The sequence below is a fragment of the Symphodus melops genome (genome assembly GCF_947650265.1).
Source record: "Symphodus melops genome assembly, chromosome: 19".
Lineage (NCBI taxonomy): Eukaryota > Metazoa > Chordata > Actinopteri > Labriformes > Labridae > Symphodus > Symphodus melops.
Genome location: NC_136709.1, coordinates 14,662,473 through 14,683,419, shown reverse-complemented (window position 1 = coordinate 14,683,419; position 20,947 = coordinate 14,662,473). Strand labels below are relative to the sequence as shown.

Genomic DNA, 20,947 nt, shown 5'->3' with positions numbered 1-20,947 from the left:
TATTTGGGACTCACAGCGAGTATGACTTTGCGTGGTTTTGACATAAATCTTGTATGCCTTTGCTGTAGCTCACATTGTAGCCAGTTTTCGTAGTTACACACTTATTAAGACAGTTAAACACATACTCACCAACATCACAGAGACTGCCCTCCCAGCCGTCTGGACAGAAACACTGGAAGGAGTTGATACCATCAATGCATGTGCCTCCATTCTTACAGGGGGATGACGCACAGTCGTTGATATCTGCAGGCAGTGAGGGGAGAAATAGAAACGTTCAGTCCTTTAACGCCTTTATTTCACATAAACATTCTACTTTAAAGAGGAAGTAACAGCTACTGAGAATGAAAGAAAAAAATACGTTTCTGGTAAAATGAAGTCATGTGTACGTTCGAAACCAAAACCACGGTCAATTTGGAAGTGAAAGAATGTCTCTGCACAGACAACAAGCTGTCTGAAGGATTTTTTATTTTTTTTTGCGGTTCATATCTTTCCCATGATTTCCTTTCCAGATTTTTTTTCCTCTCCGCTTAGATTGGACTTAAAATAAGAGAGTGATGATTCGTGAAACTAGAGTCTGCCTTACCGGAAGAATCATGTGCTTTCCAGTGAGGGTAACTGATGATAAATATAGTCTGTGTGTTGTTTGTAGAGCTAATAACAACTCACTCTCGTGGCAGTAGGTGCCAGTGAATCCCGGCTCGCAGGAGCAGCTGAAGTTCCCGGCAGGAAGGCTGATGCAACGCCCGTGGGGGCCGCACACGTTGGATGAGATGTGCCACACCCGTTTCTGGGTATCATTGGTTGCCACGGCAACAGTGCAACTGTCAATCACTGTGGTTGAAAAAAGAGACAGCACCATCAGCAGGGCAGAAACTTTGAATTAAAAGGTATCCATTTCTTATTTCCAGATTGTCTTTAAAAAATTATAGAATAAAAAAAAAGCGTTGATTCTTTAAATGTTGTGTTACCTTGACACCTGTTGGTCTTGCAGTGGTCTTTGAGCTCTGAACAGGTTTTGCCCTCGTAATCATCTGGGCAGCTGCAGTAGAAATCCCCCATGAGGCTGTGGCACTGAGCCTTATTGTGACAAGGGTTTGGGCTGCATGGGTCATTCTGCACCTATAGATGGGAATCAATGTTACTCTTGCCAATATTGAAATATAGCCGATGTGAATTTTAATAGCTTTACACATTCGTTCTCACCTCACAGGTTGTGCCAGCGAAGCCCTGCAGGCATTCACACATGAACCCATCCAGCAGGGCGTGGCAGCGGCCACCGTTCCTGCACGGACTGCTCGCACAGCGGTTTCTCTGAATCTCACAGTGACGACCAACGAAGCCGGCCTGGCAAACACACTGGTAGCCTCTGCTCACCTCCTGGAAAAAACATGGGAAGTTAATGAAAACTCTTCTGTGACATATACATGATTGGAGTGGAAGATGATATTTTAGGAAACAAAAATGTTCAAACTCCTTCTTCTTTTATCTTAATACATCAACTACAATCTAAGAAGAGGCATATATGCGGCTTAGCACCTTGAAAGATAATTTGAAACTAAAAAATGGATGTTGTAAATATACAATCATCCCAAAAGAATCTGCACCAATTTTTGAATCTAGCATTGCATTTATGATGACTTTCAAAACTAATTGAGGTTGTTTATCCACGTTTTGTTAAAAAAAACCAATCCTTAACATCGCAGCGAAAGTCTCTTAGTTTCATTTGTACCTGCTCAATAATATTGGAAACTGAAAAAACATAATCAGGCAATTCATGTTTCACAACCACAATGCCCTTAAGCTTATTCTTTTATGTCCTGACAGATACTTGGAAGATCAGCACTCATTTCACATCTCTATTGAACTGCCATGTCAGCAAAAAAAGGTTAACTTAACAAAGACCTCATTGTTCTTGAAAAGCTTTAAAAACCACACATTTATATGAGATTTCTTAATGTTACCTTGCATGTCCCTCCGTTCTGACACTGTCCGTGGCAGCTGTTTATATCTGCGCAGAAAGCAAATAAAAATCAATCAGATTGGAGTTTGACATGTTGGGGTGCATTGGTGCCAGAACATGCAGCATCTACCGGAAAGTGGTGGATACAACAAAAGCTCAGAGATCATGTTAGATTAAATACCAGATGTAGATTTAAAGGTGCAGTTAGAACATGCAATGAATCCAAACAGGAGAAGTCGAAAGTAACCCTTAAGATATTCTCTTTAAGGTTTACAACAGTTAGAGGGAAGTCAGTTTCAGTCTACGAGATTAGAAGAGTGAGGGCAGGGTATGGAAGCTTCAATCAGCCATCTCAGGAACAAGAGCAAGGAGAAGGAATAAAGAGCTATGAGCCTTGATCTTTTCGATTGCTAGCCTCTGTTCCATAAGTAAACTAATGTTAATGTAATTCATTTTTCTCTACCAGTTGCCCATTCTTTTTGGAAGTAAAACTGTTTTTGTGTTTTATTATTTATTCTCAGATGTGTAGGTGGAAGTTCTACATATATTAAAAATAAATGGATTTAAATAATTAGCATATTATGAGAAACCCATGGAAGCTGTAACATCAATGAATGTGTGACTGTACTGCAGAGCAAATTTAAACATATTAGCATTTTCAGCAAATAAAGCTTTAATGTTTTGCTAGGCCTGTGCACATGAGTCTTAGCTATTAGAATGCAAGCAAAGCCCCACATGAGTTCCTGTAATAGCCTTTAAGCCTCCCATAAAAGATCTTGTCACTGTGAAAAAGAAATTCATTTGGAAATTATGTCCTGAGAAAGAATTAGCATCATGTCAAAGCCTCATGTGAGTCGTCGTAAAAGCTTTCCAATGCTTACATGATAGGAACTTTTTTCAGGTACAATTTTAAAATGTTCAGGTCTACTGTCCAGTTCAATTTAAATTTGTAATAATATGATTGAGAAGTGAGAGTTTAGGAGACATGTACAGAGGCTAGTGGAACAGAAGCTAGCTAGCAAAGGGGACTCAGGTTCTACCAGATCTAAAAGCAGGTGGGAGAGGCTAAAGACTAATAATTTGCTGCATTGATACTAACTTATGTCACAGTTCTGGCCCACCCATCCACGAAAGCAGCCACAATGATATCCACCAATCAAGTTTTTGCAAGAGTAAGCATTGAGGCAAGGCTTCCCCGCACACTCATTAACGTCTGCAAAATGGAGACGAGACACAAAGAGAATGAATGAGAGAGCTGAGAGCCTGCTCCGAAGCCCCATCACCAAGCGTAGCTTCATATTGGAAAAATGACGAGAACAAATTATCTGTTGTTATTTTTCCCATTATCTTTTGTAATTATTGTTTTGGGTTTTTTTCAAACAGTGGTGGCTATTACAGAAATACAGAAACTGTTACAGACTGACAGAGAGCTAATGCTTTATCGGGGAGTGGCCGATCTAACATAAGAAAAATATATTAAAATGGCCTTATTAAAAACATTATATGGGTTATTAGGTTAATTTCTGCATCATTCTGAAATCAACATTAAATGAGGAGTTTATTGTAAAGAGCATTTGAAGTCTCCAATATCCCTGCATCAAAGTGAAGCCATCATTTAATGTGACTTGTGTTTAATTACATTTCTAGTTGGATTGCTTTCATGGAATTTATGGGTAAACTAATAGGGATCCTCTTCACATGTGAAAAGGTGCCATAATATTTACAGGCTACAATCCATATCACACAGGGTTTAATTTCTTGCACTGCTTTCCATTGGCAAAAAGCTTTATCCCCACCCTCCTTCATCAGGGTTAATGCCTCTCTATTGCATTCCCAAAAGTCCAACCTGCAGAATTCCAAGTGGTCAGTTTCAGAGGCAGCTATCCCCGCCCCTGTCATGCCGCCTTGCTCACTTTAAACCTACACAGTGCATTAGTACTACTCCCAGGAGGTAGGTGGCACCTGTTGGACTGCTGAAATTCAACACCCCCACCCCTTCCCCAAAAGCTCAACCTTCCCCGACGACCACCATCCCACCCCCTCATCTCACTCTCTCCCAGGTACCACCCTGCTCCATGAAAGGGAGGGTGGCTCTCTGAGAATCTGTAACACAAACCAAAGCTTTTTGGTTGCATGTTTACAGGTTATAAGGGTTTCCTGGCTGCAGTTGAAGTTTGGCGAGGGCTCCACTATGCCGGGGCACCGCCTCAACGTAGTGTACATACTCCCCGGTTACGCCCAGTCTGGAGCCAAAGATAACCCCCCCCAATAGAGTATATGTGCTCTCAAGGCTAGCAGTTGCCAGGCGGGACATTATTTTTAGCTTTACTCAAGTCACCTGGCTCGAGTTGCAGATGATACCCGAACGAGTATCTTCATTGGGGCGTTAAAATACACAAATACACACACACACACACCGAGTGGAAATTAGTTTCCCTCCTTCAGAAACACTACTAGTTAAACGACACAGCATGATAAACAAACAAAAGACAGGTATGCTGTTACACTGCAAGCAAATGGGATTCCTGGAACGTATTCATACAAATCGCATACGCAGTAGATACTTAATGCCACACCCAAAACACACCAGCTTCATCACTGCAAAGTGTCATCCAACATGCAACAATGTTTGGCATCAGGGCAAAAAAATTTAGAACACGTTTAGAATATTCCCTCGAAAATGTTCAAAATAAAAAAATGGACAAACAAACCTGTGATATCTATTGTAAATAGATTCACAACAAGCATGCACATGTGACCCTTACCTATCTGGCAGGTCTTGCCTGTCCACTGTGGAGGGCAGAGGCATTCAAAGCCGTTCTCCATGTCGATGCAGGTCCCGCGCTGAGCACAAGGGTTGGATGCACATTCATCTGTGTCTGGGGTACAAGAGGATCATTTTGACCATTTTCACTTCATGTATAGTCAAATTGATGCATCACAATTTGACACATTTTTTATCTAATAAGTGGGCTATGACTTGTAACAAATACCGAGCAATATATTAAATGATGTGACCATCATGGATGTAAGTGCAGCCGCCACCGTCTCGCACTACGTAATGCCTAACTGGTTGAAATCTTGCCCACATTTATTTTGGATTCACGAGGTTGCTTTGCTGCGCGATATGTCAGGATACGCAGCCACACAGACCAGACTTGTACCGACACTGAGGTCACAATCATGAATCAGTTAACAGCTCTTTTCCCGATAAGTATTCACCTTGAGCACAGGTCGGCCCAGACCAGCCAGCAGGACAGTGACACTCAAAGCCAGATGGGACTTCATGGCAGGTCCCCCCATTGGCACAGGGGTTGGACACACATGCATGCTCAGCTAGAGAGAATAATAAAGAAGAGAAAAGTCTGATCTATCTGGTAAATGTATCACATTTCCTTCAACTTTGCCTGATTCATGAACTGGCACTCGAAAAAAGATGTTGAACCGTGTTCCTCCAGTGTTTCTGAATTGAAAGACTCACCAATCTCACAGTTCTTGCCAGAGTACCCGTCTGGACAGGCACAGTTATACTCGTCTGGCTCTGGGTTCATACACGTTCCTCCATTCTTACAGGGCCGGTTGGTCCCACAATAGTTCAGATCTGCAGAGCAAAGAACACTGATATGATCATTTCTGTGTGCGATAATGTTGATCACATGCTTATTAGATGATGCACAACTTGAGGCAAGGACATCTCAGGGAAAAGACAAAAGTGAGGGGAGTTTTTTTTTTTTTTTTTTTAACACAAACCTCCCTGAATACAAAATATTCTTTTGCAGAAGCTGTTCGGCGTTAAAAATATAACCTTACACAATGACATTTTCTAAAAGGCTCTGTTTCCTTTGATTTTCTAACAAAAGCTTTGATTGTAGGTTACAAAGAAAACAATGTAAGAGCATATTTACATAAAGTTTAATTTTGACTCTGGTTTGGTGCATGTTGAACAATGACAGTGTGTCTTCATCCAGTGATTTCGTAAGCCCCCTATACTGGAATTCAAAAACACTTCAAAATGACTCAACTGCATTGCAAATCAGACAGTCGTGTAGCGCAAATATATTTTCTTCCTTCAAGGCTGAATCAGTTTTTTCTTTCAGCTTAAAAGTCAAACGAAATCCTCTGAATTGCTCTAGTTGAGAGATGAATCAAAAATCATCACTGACATCCAAAACGTGCATGTCTATGATGCTTTTTTTCGCTCCTTGTGAAGCATTAAAGACTAAAACATCACTTGAAGACATCTGACCTTTGTCACACAGGAGGCCTCCCCAGTTCTTCTCACAGGTACACTGCCAGGGCTCGCTGCAGGTACCGTGAACACAGCCAGGATACGGCAGACATTCGTCACAGAGCGGACCCTGCCAGCCGTAGTTACACCTGTAACACACAGGGGACAGAACTGTTAGCTTCATGGTTATTTTACTTCTCCTTTCCTTTCCACTGTGTGCCTTTCCTTTTCTATTGCCTCTGTACTTAATTTTAATTCTTCTCATTCTTTACTAGCTTCCTTTCCTCTCTCCAGCGCTCTTTCCTTTTCTTTATGCCTAATGCTTCTTGCTTGTTAGGAAGTTCTGGAGTGAAAAGTGAACTCATTTTCATTGACAATGTTTTACGTTTACTAAAACATGTTTAATACACTTCAATGGGATTGTTTGCTAGCGTCTTCATTGCTTCTGTTGCAGTTAAATACCTCTATAATTAGTGCCAGCAAAAAAAAACAGTGACCACAGTTCAGCGGGTGCATCAGGGGCTGACAAGGTTTATTGTAAAATAAATACCTCTTATTTCACAAGCACAAGTCAATCTGTTCTTTATTTACAGCTTCAGCCTAAGGGACTGTCAGGGATACAGATGCACTTACCTTCCTACTCAGGGGTGAGTGAGCAATGGAAAATGGTGATAGCTACGTACTGTTAACAAAGAAGTGGTTTAATGCATTTACAATTTGTGAACACACAGAGGAGCACGTGCCAATTAAATGTCCCCAAGTGAAGATGAGGAATGCCTGAGGTGAGTGAAAAAGGAAATAATGTATCTCCAAATCACATGTCAAATAAATAGAGGGTTCTTCAAGATAATGTTCACAAGCAAAGCCCGACAACACAACAAGCGCTGATAGAGCTGCACTTCAACATCTTCATCAAAGTGCCTGACTCATTTGCTGCAGGTCCTAACGTTAGGTCACAAAGGGTAGAAGTGACAGCCCTGAGTGTGTGTTTGTGTCGTGTTGTGTGTCATCATGCAGCTTACAACACATGCAAGCATTTGTCTTCATTTGTCTTGTAGCAGTGTCACTGTCAGAGACTTTGAAATGATGAATGATTTCTCAAATCACACAAAAAAGGTTTTATTCATTCCAACCTTGACCCGAGTTCTTCTTTAGGTGATAACTGGTAATTAATAAAAAAACTTTTTTGTAGCATTCGAGCAAGTGTGCTGGCATATCTCTTCTCTATCGTCAGTGACAATGCAAAGAAAAAAAAGGTCCATTTGATTCTTAATTGATTCCAATTCTTTGCATTTAAAAAAGACAAATTCTACCATTCCGAAACAAATGGATCAACACATCTGGTAAAATTCATCTTGTTGCAGGAATTTTCCGGTTGTGACTTTTCGTATCTTGTTACAACAAATACCATTATAGGATGAAGGAGGAGAATGAATCGCTTGAGAAGTGATAGAAACAAACAACTAAAACATGTTGCTGTGACAAATCGACCTCAATCATTTGAACCAGCAGATAATAACTAGGCCTGAGACTATTTGTATAATTTCAACATGCAACTAACATGCGACTAACATGTTAAAGATTTCTCTCTTAATTTAAGCCACATATGCCAAACAAATACTTAAAACAAGCTCTAACACTGTAATGTCCGTCTTTGTGTTCAAGATGTCAAGTTAGCATTCTGAATGTGTTTGCTGTTTCTTTTCCTCTCATCATGTCATGTGTTGCATGTCCTCTCCCAGCCCTCTTTCCGTGCGGTGAGCTCTCTCTCGAGGTCACACTTGGAATGAGCGGCGGGTTTGTGGAACGAGGGTTAGTCGTCTCGAAGGGGAGGCCAGAGAAGGGTTAGCTAATCTGTTGGTTTATGGCAGCACTCTGTTATTCCAAGGCCAGCGGTAACCTTGCCCCACCTGTCCTGTCATTTCTCTGTCGGGGGGATATTTTTAGGGAGAACACACCCCCCCACCACCACTAACACCACCTCCCCCCGTTCTCTACGACTCACAAACACTTCAAAATGGATGCCAACCAAACTCTTACCAGCAGTGATTTACTTCTGTGTAGTGAGCTGTAATGTGCTGTGGTAAAATTACTCTGGTAGCTGAGGACAGTGAAAGACTGATGATTTCGGACTGGTGCGACTGTGTATTCGACCTCAGTGGTTTCATGGAACCATGGAGCACTATATATTAAAGCATTTTAGAAATAAACTTTAAAAATAGGGTGAATGAAAAAACTTGTGATCATCAGTTCCTCATCAATGACGAGATTTTAGTAGTTTATCAAGATAGAGATTTTTATGAAAAATGTCGGAACAATATATTGTTTTGTAACCAAAAAGAAAAAAAAAAAGAAAAAAGGAATGCGTGCGTTTAGTTGATTTAATGGTCAAAACGTTATCACACTTGCTAGTCGGCCTGCTCTACCTGTTGTGGTTCTCTGGATGTAAACAAGCAAAGGGAACGGATATCCTCTTGGACAAGCAGCATCGTTCGGCAATATTTAGATCTAAAAAATTAAACCAAGCAATGTTTGACCACATTCAGCATAAGCATGTGAATGTTAAACTGCAGGGAGGACCTAGGCTATGGCTGATGCCATAGCCAGCACTGCTAACGTTAGCCACACTCAGCTGTTCAAATTGCACCGTTTACCTGCAGACGACTTTAAAAATATTGCGCTAAATTTTGACTATTTTCTGAACATTTTCTTATCTTAATACAAGTCAATTAGTAGGCATTTCAATTTCAGTTTTAACCAAGTAGGAAATGAGTTAATCAATAGTTAGTTAGTTAACTAAAATCTGTCTAGACTTGATTGTGTGCTAAATGCTAACATCTGCTAGCTAAAATCTTCAAAGCACTGATGCTACAAGAAAGTCTTTCTTTCACTATCTTGTTCCAGCCTGTTGAGATGCTACGGTTTGAACTTTTGCTTTAAGGACAGGATACAGCTGAGAATAGCCAGAATGTCGTAAAGTTTTGCAACAAAGTACTGTGCAAATTGAAACTCTGACCTCCTGTTGGCACTAGATGTAATGTCAGGGGATCAAACAATCTGAACAATTTAACCTCCAGAGCCCATTAAAGGTTGTGGCTAAATTTGGTTGCAAAACAGTGAAGTTATTGTCCCAGCACTGAGCACTTTTTTACTGATATTAGTGACGCGAAAGGTTTATTGATGCATTGCTTTTAAAGATTACAATCCTGATTAGATACTCTCTGACCTTTAACTGGCTATTTTAGGACTAGTAGTTTTATTTCATATGCTCCTGCACATGTAAAACATGCATCAAGAGCTTGGAACTTTTTAACAGGGCAAACTTTAGTTATCAGATACTGATGAGATGAACAGCCAGGGCTGAGTTCTAGTAGTGTTAAAACGTGCACAACAATTTATAGTTTATGCACAATTTCTAAGCTAGAAAAGCTTTAACTGCAGGCATGGTCTCAATAACTTTAATCTGATTTTGTTTGGTAAATGAAGCCAAGAAATGTGAATGTGTGATTGTGAGGGATTGTGTGTGACAGTGCTGTGTATTGTTTACTACAGTATGTGTTGTTGTCCAGCACTGCGGTTGCCGGCGGTGCCCTGCACACTGTCAGCCGTGCAGCCGTGGTGACAGCGTGGACAGTCTGTCTGGCTGCAGTGTGGGAGAGCGGGGAAAATGGTTTCAGGCAGCCACAGGCAAAGGGTGGCATTACCCACAAGCCCCGTCGCCGGGCCCGCTGCCGTCCCGTCAATGGAAGGGGCCATACGTAGCTGAAAATATCCCGCCTGCCCACAAACCACACCCAGGGGACGGAGCAGTGGGCAGAGGGGCTCAGTTTGTATGCATGTGTGTGTGTTTTTGTTTGAGTTGGACCACTGAATTATTTACAGGCAAGCCTTGCACCCAAATCCAGTAGACGGACTTAGCCCGCTGTTGCCTAGCTACATGTTTAGTAGTGTCACATGAGGGAGCGTAGGTTGTGAATGCACTGTGTGTAAGAAACAAGATACCAAACACACATTTTTTTTTACTTTTCCTGTGCCAGCCTGAGAGGATTTCTCTCTCTCTCTCTTTCTCTCTCTCTCTCTTATTTCTTAAATCCTTCATTCTCGGGTTGTTTTGACCAAGTTTACTTCTCTCAGGCATTTAAAAAAAATATTAATTCCAACACTTCTTATTAAATTTAAGATATCACTTTGATTTGATTGTTTTTAATGTCCCAATTTTTGGGTTGTGGCCAACATCAGCTTATCAGGTCTAAAAACTTACATAATATAACATTTGGTGTAGATAGAAATGACAAAATATCTTTTTTTTTTTTTTTTTTAGATATGACTGCAACCTTATTCCCTATGTACTGAAATCATTAAACCCGATGCCATACTTTCATCACAGTGGTTGCAAAAATGACCCCCCATGGACTCAGATAATTTGCGACTACTTCTACTTCTCCCTCTCCCTCACTGGATTATTAGGAAAAAGGATTGCAAAACAATTGCAATGTTTCCTCTTATTGATGGTGCTACTTGAATGTTTATGATATGATTTTAAAGTTATTTTAGTAGGAGTTGACTTGTGGAAACGCTGACATTTTATGTTGCAGCGTTGATTTATGTGGACTGCCCCCTTTAAATCAACAACAAAAGGCTTTTATGCCCTCCTGTTGAATAGATGTTATCCATCATCTTCCTCTTTCTCAACAGTGTGTGTACTGTACATATGTGCGAGTATGTGCGTGCGTGTGCCCTTGATTGCGATGAAGCTTCAAATCACATGTTGAGGCACATTCCAGGGTGTTCCTCTTTCTTCCATTCCTCCGGCCATTTCCAATAAAGAATGTCAGCTTCATTTTCTCCTCTTTACTAAATCAAACCTTCCTCAGTATTAACCCCCCCCCCCCCCCCACACACACACACACACACATCTCCTCTTTTATGTTACTGTGTGTTTGTGCCGTTTCCTTCTCCAAATCTCTCATGCTGCACTGTGTCTTAATGTACAGTATATTTCCACATAAAATCAAATCTACTTTTCTCTCTTCTGTCTCCTCTTCTGTTCACATCACTGTGCAGAAATATTACAGATCTTTGTGGCGAAGCGGTGGCAGCTCAACTGCCCTAGCAACAGTGCTTGTGTAAGTAATCAGAACAGAAATATACAATATTGGGTTTTAGAAATGAATTATGAAAACATTTACATTTAAAACATGGGTGGCACTTGGAAGTGGGTTTGTGCTTGCGCAGTTCCCCATGTTTTTGAGGAAGTTTTTTTTTTGTATAAAGTGATTGAAGCATGGCTGCACAAACGTTACCCCAGCTATGTAACATGAGAAGGTTCTCTTTTAAACCTGTTTGCCGTTTAAATTATTTCTGATCTTTAATGTTGAGTTGCGATATCGCAAGTGAACTTAACATGAGCCAGAGATGCCTTTTTTTGTTGTTCTCTAATATTGTATGATTGATTGAGAGACCTCTAATGGCCCTAATGTGTTCAAGCAATATGTGAAGCACTCTGTTAGAAGAACATGAATCAGCTAAACAGACAACCTTGCTTGCTGAAAATGATACATTCAGAGCAATTCTTCTGGTTTTTCTATTCTTTTTAATATAAATATATAAAATTATAAATAATATAAATTATTATATTGGGGGCTTTAATTGGCCTCGACAGCTGAAGACATACAGGAAATCTGGGGGGAGAGAGTGGGGGATGACATGCACTAAATAGTATAAGGATCGGAAGTTGAACCTGCAACCACTGCGAGGAGGACTTCATCCTCTGTTCATGGTGCATGTTCTACATCCCTTCCTGCCTGTTGTCTGCAGCTTTTTGGATGGAATCTACACAAGCGTTCCAGCCATAACAAGGCTCTGGATAGGAAGAGGTGATGTGGGCTGTAGACATGAGGGGCTGTTTGGAGGGGACGGGAGGGTACACAGTGCCTCTCGGCTGCTGCTGGTGGTGGCGGACGAGGGAGGAAACATATAGCAACAAAAACAGGCCTCTCTATCCGTGTGTGTATGTTTTCGGTGTGTGTCTGTGCGGGCAAGAGCAGGCCAGCTTTAGAACAGGAAGCAGAACAATAGCTTCTGGATCAGAGTAGAGCTGAGGGATGGAGGAGGAGGGATGGGGGGATGTCGGGGGTTAGCATGCTTGGTATGTTATCAACAATGCCCTCCGCCTCCCACAATGCCTCATCACTTAGTTGTGTCACCACTGTTACCCTCCTGAAACTCTTAAAAGGGGGTTTCCATATAGAAAAAGCCAATTTTACATCACATACATCACTCGACAGCCACATTGTAAGGTGAACAAAGAGAATAAAACATACAAAAATTCAAACATTGAAGGGAAGTGACTTACTTGCATTCTCCCGGCACGTTACAGATGCCATGCTGGATGCTGCATCCTAGTTTGCAAATGGCTTGGATAAAAAAAAGAAGTGACAAGCTTGTGTTAGTTCCTGTCCAAAATTCATCAGCTTTTTCTAAAGAATAACATCAACTCATTTACATGTTGTTGTCTGGCACGTTGCAGATGGTGATATCATTAAAAACGAATTTCCTGTTTTGTTTTTTTTCTTGTTTGTTGAGCGGCAAAGCATCTCTGCTGTGGTAACAATGGATGGTAAAGTTATTGCTGGAAAATTATGACGAGAGTTTCCAAACATTCTTTGAATTGTTGCGAGGTAACACTTGACATGCACGTCAATGGACTCTTCACCCTTTCCAGTATATGGCATCAAGGAAATCAAAACAGAAAAACTTCTTCAATACGATCCCAAACGTTCAAAGACTTTAGTGTTAATTTTGCCTTATTTGTTTAGGCTTTTCTTAAAATTCAATGTTTTTCATATGAAGGAATTTCAAAGTACATGTCTTGCAAGAACAAGGAAAGAACTTTTTTTTTTGATTATTTTATCAACTACTTGGAGGTTAAGCTAGCCTTTTTTATTAGACTCATGTGAATTTTTCACTTTGCAGGGTTAGTGTCCGGGCTGTTAGTTTATTAGGATACATAGGCCTACATAGGAAGAACTTTAAGATTTGAAATATAATACATTGTTAAAGTGTAAATGTTGGATCCTTAACATATGAACTTTTTCACATTTTTAGTTTGTGCATTGCTGTACGTTTACAGAATGACTGAAGTCTTCCTTTACCTGCTTTACAGTCGGTCCCGGTCCAGCCCTCCATGCACTCTCTGTTCCCAAGCTGGTCACACACATAGTGGCCAAAGTAGTCGTCCCTTGGACGGCAAACTTTGTTGCACTTGGTGCCGTAGTAGTGTTCGTTGCAGCGTACACGGATGGTGTACTCAAGGTTGGCGATCAAGCTTTTGTACTCCACCGTCTGCTTCTCCTCTCCGGGGTTGATCATCCCCTTGTGGATGCTTCGCTCAATTAGCAGCTCTTCATCTGGACATGAGAGGAAACAAATTGAAATGTGTTTTTTTTTAAAAAGCGCCACAATTGATTATTTAACAACTGATTACTGTAGCTTGCTTTGGAAATATGTTGGCTTTTCTGTCTCTTTCAAGAATTATTTTGTAAATGCACTAGTAAAATCCTGAACCATAGTCTACCAGTGCTTAAGGGTGAAATAGAAAATGAAATGCCTATAAACCTTCTTGTAACCTTGTAACACTCCTACAACAATGGTGTGCTCTTCAAAGCTTGACAGACGTGCCTTGCTAATGCTAGTTACAGATACTAATCTATAATTGGTAAAATCATCTTTCAGAAGAGGGGTTTGGAAAAACAGTCAACTGACTAAACTGCTACTTTTTCAGCACAAAAGAAATAATTTGAAAAATAACATAACACTTAACGGGTCAAGTATTTGGGTCAGCTTGATAGTAAATTGTAAAAATAAAAAATAAAAACATTCTGATGGACATTTTATGGGGCAGAGCTGAGTGTGATTACGGGATCTGACCCAACAACCCCATGTTTAGCGAGGTAAGACAGTCTATGCCTGTTGTTAAAGCACGTCAGAGGGAAGGTGTAACCTCTGGTAAAACATGCATCTGCAGCACACACCAAGAATGTAAAATAAGAAAGAAAGAAGATTAAAAAAGATGAGAAAGAACAGGAAGCAGAGGGTGTAGATGGGAGGTCTGCAAGGGCTTGATAACTGAAATGCTTTTTCAGTTTTCCTGCTTGGTGAAATTCTTTTCTGTCCTTCACTCCCCCTCCTTCTTGCCACCCCCTTGTCAGGATATCCAGCCTCGACTCCATCGGAGCCATGCCGGAAATAATAAGAGACGAGGAACAGCCAAGGAAGGGCGACATAGGAAAGACCCTTTAGCTTGTTCTCAAGGAACAGAAGAACCGTGACCATGCAAGCTTTGCTGCTGTGGCTTTGCAGAGCAAAAGTGTGACCTGGACATGACAGTGCTGGAAGGAAGTGCTCTTCCTCATCGCTCACAGCATCGTTAAGGTCTTTAATAGGTTGAAAAAAAGCACAGATACAGCCATGGTTACACGTTTAAATCCACCCAGGATAATGCAAGAAAAAGATGGTGGACAGTAAATTCTAAAATACTACAATGAGTTTATACTACAAATAATATGTTCCTTCTGTAATAAAAAAATGTATCTCACACATTGTGGATGTCTTTTCAACTCTTCTGACACTTGTCATTTTTAATATCCTCTTTTTTTATCTAGGTGGGGGAGGACAGTTTTGCTTAACCATCTTAAATCTTCAAAGACTACTAATATTTAGAACTGAACCTTTGATAAGCAGTGACAACAAAGCATTTCTAATAGAGGTTAAACATTAATATTTGCATTTGCAACATTAGCATGAGTAGTAGTTAAGTTTAAGTCTATGACAACTGGCTTGACTTGGCAAAGACAGTTACATAGATGTGTTCATGTAAAGTTGGCTGAAGTTAGCTGCTTAAAAATCCTAGCATTAGCACAGAAATGGTTTACATCAGCTGATATCCATCGAGAGTTTCTGTCAAAAGTAAACTGAGATTAGCTTCATAAATTGGTTGAAAACACTGTCTCTGGCAGACAATTGTTATTGGTATAACATTTAGATAACAGGTAAAAAAAATACATAGCTAGCTTCAAAGTGAAATCTGTGAAGTTTTCAAACGTTAGCTAATAATAACCAATAGTAGCTACTGAACACACTGTAGCAAACAAAGTCGAGTTTGAATGAGTTTAACTTTCTTTGTGTGACAGAGGATGGGTTATTTTGACACAATAAAAAGTAGGTCTCTTAGACTGAACATGCATAAAAATGTTTGCATTATAATGAAATTCTGGTTAAATGCTTATGCCTTTTATCTTACAGCTTGTACCTCCCTATTCATATCATCATTTAAACATCTTTATTTCGTTGTTTTGAGTGAGTTTTTTTATTTTTTCCTGGTACCTGAAATGTTCAAAATAGTCTCTGTATCAGTCAGTAAAACTAACTACCTAAACCCCTCAGCATACTTAAAAGTTTTACACTGTTGAAGAAGAACATTTTTTTTGCTGTCCTGATTTACAAAGTCTCTCTGCAAGCTAACACACTGCCACAGATTTCAGTCCCACACCCACCACCTGAAACACCCAGGCACTCACTCACTGCTGTTCATCTCTAGCAATTAGATATAAAAATATAGACCAATCATGAGCTCTCTCTGTACTGGAAGAGAAATGCTAAGAGAGGCCGTTGTTACTAGGGAGAGCAGGAGCGAGTGGGCCATATAAAACTGGCTTATATAAACAACAAGGGGCTTCAGATCTGAGCAGCTGATCATGTCAAGTGCTGCATGATTGTCCGTGTGAAAAGAAGATTTTTTTTTTTTTTAAACAAAGTGTGACAGTATAGTTTGGCATTCAATGCTGGAGTGTTTCGTTAGAGGGCTGTGACACTTCTGATCTGATCTGTGACCTTCTTACAGCTTGTTGCTTGTAACAGTCGTAAAGTTTCAAGTCAAGTCAAGGCCGGATTTGCACTGCAGGTGAAAATGTGCTGATTCAATGTGCATTAAATCATGCGCAGGTTCTTAAAAAATATGCACAGTCACATTTAACATTCCATCTCGGCAGATGCTTCAAAATCTGCAACAGCTCTTTCAGTTGAAGTTAAGGGTCTTAATATTTACAAATTAGAACTGGGTTTGAGCTTGTAAAGTGCTGATCACACCTCCCCATTAACACACTTAGAGCACAGACGACTATGTAAAGTGTCCATCAGTGACTCATTTATACATTCACATGCTGCACACAACGCAGTCATGTGGGGGCGGTGGGGATAAACTTTATTTAACTTTCCTATAGTGTGGCTTGGAGCTTTGAGCTTTTCAAACAAAAAAAAGTTGTTTCTTTAAATGTTCTAGTTTGTTTTGGTTACATAATGGCTGGATGTGTAAAACAACCAAAAAAAGCACACCTGGAATGGGAGGCACTCCTAGAAAATCGGTCTCACATAAACAGGAATGATAACATTGTTGTTAAGGAGCGATCATGTTTTTGGAAAGGATGTGCCTTCAGGTGGCTAAGTGCTGCATAACTGCATACACTTCAACGGCACTTATTCAAATTCTTAAAAGAAAAAATTCTAGACTTTAATCAAAAAATACTTCATAATATTCATGAAGTTATATAATAGAGGTTTAATTGACCATCGAGCCCTTTTCCAGTCCTGACGGATTTGTTTTAACCTGCTTGGCACTCCAGTCTGGTGGAGTTAAGTGAATCAAAACACTTGGGAAAGCGTCATGGAAATTGTAAAGCACAAAAATTGCACTTAATTAACTTTCAAAGGCTGTCCTGTGATTGCCAAACCTTTTTTATTGCTTCATACTGTTTGGCACACTCTTGCCCTTCAGTAAAGCAAATTGCTTAATTCTCACATTAATCTTCATCATTATAAAGTCAGAGTACCACTTTACTTTTTCAATACTGTGCAGAAAAAGTTGATAGTTTGTGGAAAAAAGATATTATTTGACATGCGGTTGCATGGGTTTTTGTATGTACAGTATACATGTTAGAGTTTGAGTACCAATACTAGATTTACTTTATCTAACATCTTACACATAACCAAACCAAACTGCTGTAGTTAAAGTAAAAAAAGAATACAGCTGTTAATATTTTCAACCAGTCCCATGAGAAGATTTCTATTAAAGAGTACTAATACTTTTAGTTTACTTTAATACAATTAGTTCCTGTATAAGGAATCAGCTTTTTTTATATCATTGTCAATTATCACTAAAGTAAATATTGCTTAATAATTTCCTGAAGAACACAATCACTTCAACATATTAATTAAAATAGGAGTAATCTGTGCATTTCTTTGCAAATGATTTGATTCATTCAGCCTTCATTCTCTGTGAGATAAATGAACTACAAGATGTATGGTCATTGGTTTTTAGATGGAAATGCTCCTACTATATCTTTGGGGATAAAGTCCAACCTGAAGATAAGGTACAGAGGCACTGGTCCCACTTGACCCTTGCCTAGAACCGCATGCATACAGTTAAAGGCCTTAAATAGAAACACAATACAGTACTTGTTGGTAAGATCAATTCAATCTTACACGTGATCTTTTCCTAAGGAATGCAGAAATCGCCTGACTTTTCCTTTTACTGTTGTTGTCTGATTCACTCAGGATTCTCAGATACAGATGTTTCACTGCTATCACTGGTGCTTTACCTCACACTATCTGGCACAAGTCCAGTATCGGTAAATCTTTACCCTCCAGTGAAGCTTTATACGAGCCAAAAATCCACCAACCCACAGAGTCAACAACAGCTCGGTCCTCTTTTCTTCTGCCATTTCTGTTTTGTTTTTTAAACAGGCAGGGGCTTCCTGAAGCATAAACAACCTTCACAAAGCCTTCTTTTTTCCTCAGGCCTCTCCAACCTGCTGCCCAGACCTGTTCACACAAAGCTCCTGCAGCCCAGACTGCAACTCAGGGTAGGAAACTCCAATCATGGCGTCTCGAAACATTCAGCAGCTACTTTGAGGGAAAAGAACAACCAGGTTCGCTTTGAGCCGTTTTGCTGTAATCCCATAATTACAATGGTTGTGATCATGACGCCATGTTTTCACTTTTTTGGCACAGTAACACTTAAAAGGGCAGTCCTGTGCTAGTCAGCGCTTCTTAAAATGCATCAGTTTACAGTTTAAGAAGATGATTAATTGCTATGCTCTGGAATCATCAAAAAGTCATACCGTCAGAGAGTTAAAGCAGTTAAAGATCTTCGATCATTATGACGACTTTTTGTCACAAAAAACCCAACATGATGTCTTCCAATTTTCTGTGGCAGTCTGCACCTTTGAAATATTTTAGTTGAATTGATTTTTTGCCCAAACATAGTTTGATTGGGACATCCCCAAAACATAGTTTCCTTTGCACACCTGGCCTTTAACAGATGACAACTTTCTCTCTCCCTCTCTAATTATATAACAGTATCTCTAATGCTCGCTCCCCTTGGATATAGCACGCAACACAGCTGGATGCAACAGGTTCATGCCTGCTCTCTGACGCTTGGAAATGCAGGAAATCCCAAACTGATGCCTAAATAGAGAGGTATAAGTAGATATAAGGAGAAACAGGCAAACATTTCACCTCAAATATCTACTGATCATGACAGTCGATGATTCACAGTGGAGTTTAGCTTATTATGAAATTACATATACATTTTTTAGCTTACCCTGTTGTCTTACAATGAAGCAAGCAGGTAAGGTTTCACTTTGACAGGACACTTGGCTGCAGAGAGACTCACTGACAGATTAAGGGATCATAGTTGTAATCACGCAATGAGAGAAATACTCAGTCCAAGTCTACAAGACGGGACATGGTGGTTGAGTTGTCAGCACTTCCTTCCAGTACCACCCAGCCTCACCCCTTAGAGGCGTCATAAAAGCGTCGCCCCCAAAGCCCTCACACTGACACATGTGCAGGTGGTCAAGCAATCAATGACTTAAGTGTCCCACCACCAGAGCTGTCGTCCAAGCCCAGGCACGGCAGCCTGAATGCCAACCTGTCACAGTGTTTCAGGATAATGAAGTGGCGTGCGGTAGCCAGACAGCTGCCATGATGCTAATTAGGAGATGGACATGAGAGGAAAGAAGAGGGGGTAAAAAAAGAACACCACAGCTCATAATTAATGGCTTAAGGATGCAATGTTCTCACAGCCTTAATATAGAGAAGAGCCAGAAACATTCTGACCTGCAGAGGGTGAAAGAAGGAGTGATGAGTAGCACAACAAAGCTACCTGTCAATCATCCGTCAGCTCTCTCTAATGTTCAGTCCAAACCTCGCTCATGGTTTATTTGTTTAAGGCTGTTCAGGTTTTAAGACGTCAATGTGAGAGTGGCATGTTAGCTCAGGGCAATGATCATAAAAAATGTAAAATATGGTAGATGGCACACGTCTACCATTCCTTTCGTTTTAGTAAAAGCATTGCAGGTGTTTGGTATCATGAGTTACGTTTACTGCGTGTCTTTCCATTCCTTCTGATTCCAAATCTGCTGCAGCTGTTAAACCAGCGATCTTTTGCACCAAAAGTGAACTCAAACGGATTAGTTGTTCACAACAGCCACGCTTGAACGTGTTGAACCTTAAAATAAGGGTAGCAGTGCAAAACTTTACACAAAGTATTATTGTGGTATCAGATTTATAGATGTATAAAGAAAGGGACAAAAGCCAACGTTGCGTTGAACACAAACATTGTAAGATGTTTTAAGTTTGTAATTTTTGCCATCGCCAACTTTTTCTGGAGCCAGATATGAAAATATTTTGGACCAGAGGGTTCAAGAATTGCTATCCCACTATTCTGGTTGAGCTGTATCTGTCATAGCTACTTGTCAATCACATGTAGCCACGCCATTGAGTGTTACCCTGCTTTATGAGCTACTCTGTTTGAAAACGACCACATACTGCCAAACCTACGCATTGTATTGAATATGACTTGAAACAAGTGATCATGGCAAACAGTCAGCCCTTGTTGGACCGTTTTGACAGATGGCTGTTCAGCAAAAGAACGCTGGTTCTGTTCCGGATTTCTGTCTGTTAAAATTAAGTTTTTCGCTGCAATTTATGCCAAGAACTTGCTCATGATGGATTATTGTTGGGTCTCTGTAACCAATGAAGCAAAGAGTACAGTCTAACCCTGTTCTGTCCTTGAAGCCTCGTTAGATACTTTCCTTTTTATTTGTAAAAAACACTGACTGATGGATTTGAAAGTTTAACTGACTTCCGCTTTGAAACAAGACACGTCCTCTTCAAAACGATGAGGAGATAGAACACAAAAAGTGAAAAAATAAATTCTAACAAGTAATTCTCTTAAAGTTGGTAAAACCTCAAGTTTATCCAACCCATTCCTAGTATGAAGCTTCTGCTAGTCAACTGACTATATTAACACATCAAACCTATGCCACATGAGTTCAGAATACAAACTGACATTGATTGTTGGCAACACAGCTCTGACGCAAAGGAAGATCAGGTGAAAAGCATGAGAGCGTCATATCAGCCATCAGATGCCACTCAAGATGCGACTCATCTAATGTGACTTATCAATCTTACTCGCTTTCAAGCCAGGCTCATCCTGAACAAATCTGAAGGCATTTACGTGAAAGGGAAGGTTGGGTGCAAAGAAAGGCTTCAGGAGTTGCATTTATAGAGGAATTTATTTCTTCGTTGGTGGTAAAAAGACAACAAAAGGGATGTCAACGACAGGGAAGGAGGTAGCAAAAGTGGTTTATTCATGTGAGCCCTGAATCAGCGTGTATGGACAGTGAGCCAACAACTAA

The 20,947-nt window shown here is 40.2% G+C and overlaps 1 protein-coding gene across 3 annotated transcripts in view; it reads right to left on the bottom strand.

Moving 5' to 3' along the window:
• LOC306840220 (protein jagged-2-like) overlaps positions 1-20,947 on the bottom strand; it is a 56,912-nt gene that overhangs the window by 14,915 nt on the left and 21,050 nt on the right. For 2 of the 3 annotated variants that reach the window (XR_013781299.1, XM_079369339.1), the window contains exons 4-15: positions 13,343-13,597; positions 12,544-12,604; positions 6,207-6,337; positions 5,442-5,561; positions 5,183-5,296; positions 4,726-4,839; positions 3,060-3,173; positions 1,962-2,008; positions 1,204-1,377; positions 969-1,119; positions 667-831; positions 130-243 (exon numbers count right to left, since the gene is read on the bottom strand). Coding sequence is in view for 2 of the 3 variants with exons in the window: in XM_079369339.1 (XP_079225465.1) it covers positions 130-243; positions 667-831; positions 969-1,119; positions 1,204-1,377; positions 1,962-2,008; positions 3,060-3,173; positions 4,726-4,839; positions 5,183-5,296; positions 5,442-5,561; positions 6,207-6,337; positions 12,544-12,604; positions 13,343-13,597 (1,560 nt within the window). In the remaining variant the exon portion in view is untranslated. The remainder of the gene's footprint in view (positions 1-129; positions 244-666; positions 832-968; positions 1,120-1,203; positions 1,378-1,961; positions 2,009-3,059; positions 3,174-4,725; positions 4,840-5,182; positions 5,297-5,441; positions 5,562-6,206; positions 6,338-12,543; positions 12,605-13,342; positions 13,598-20,947) is intronic. The other variant, XM_079369340.1, reaches the window with a different exon arrangement.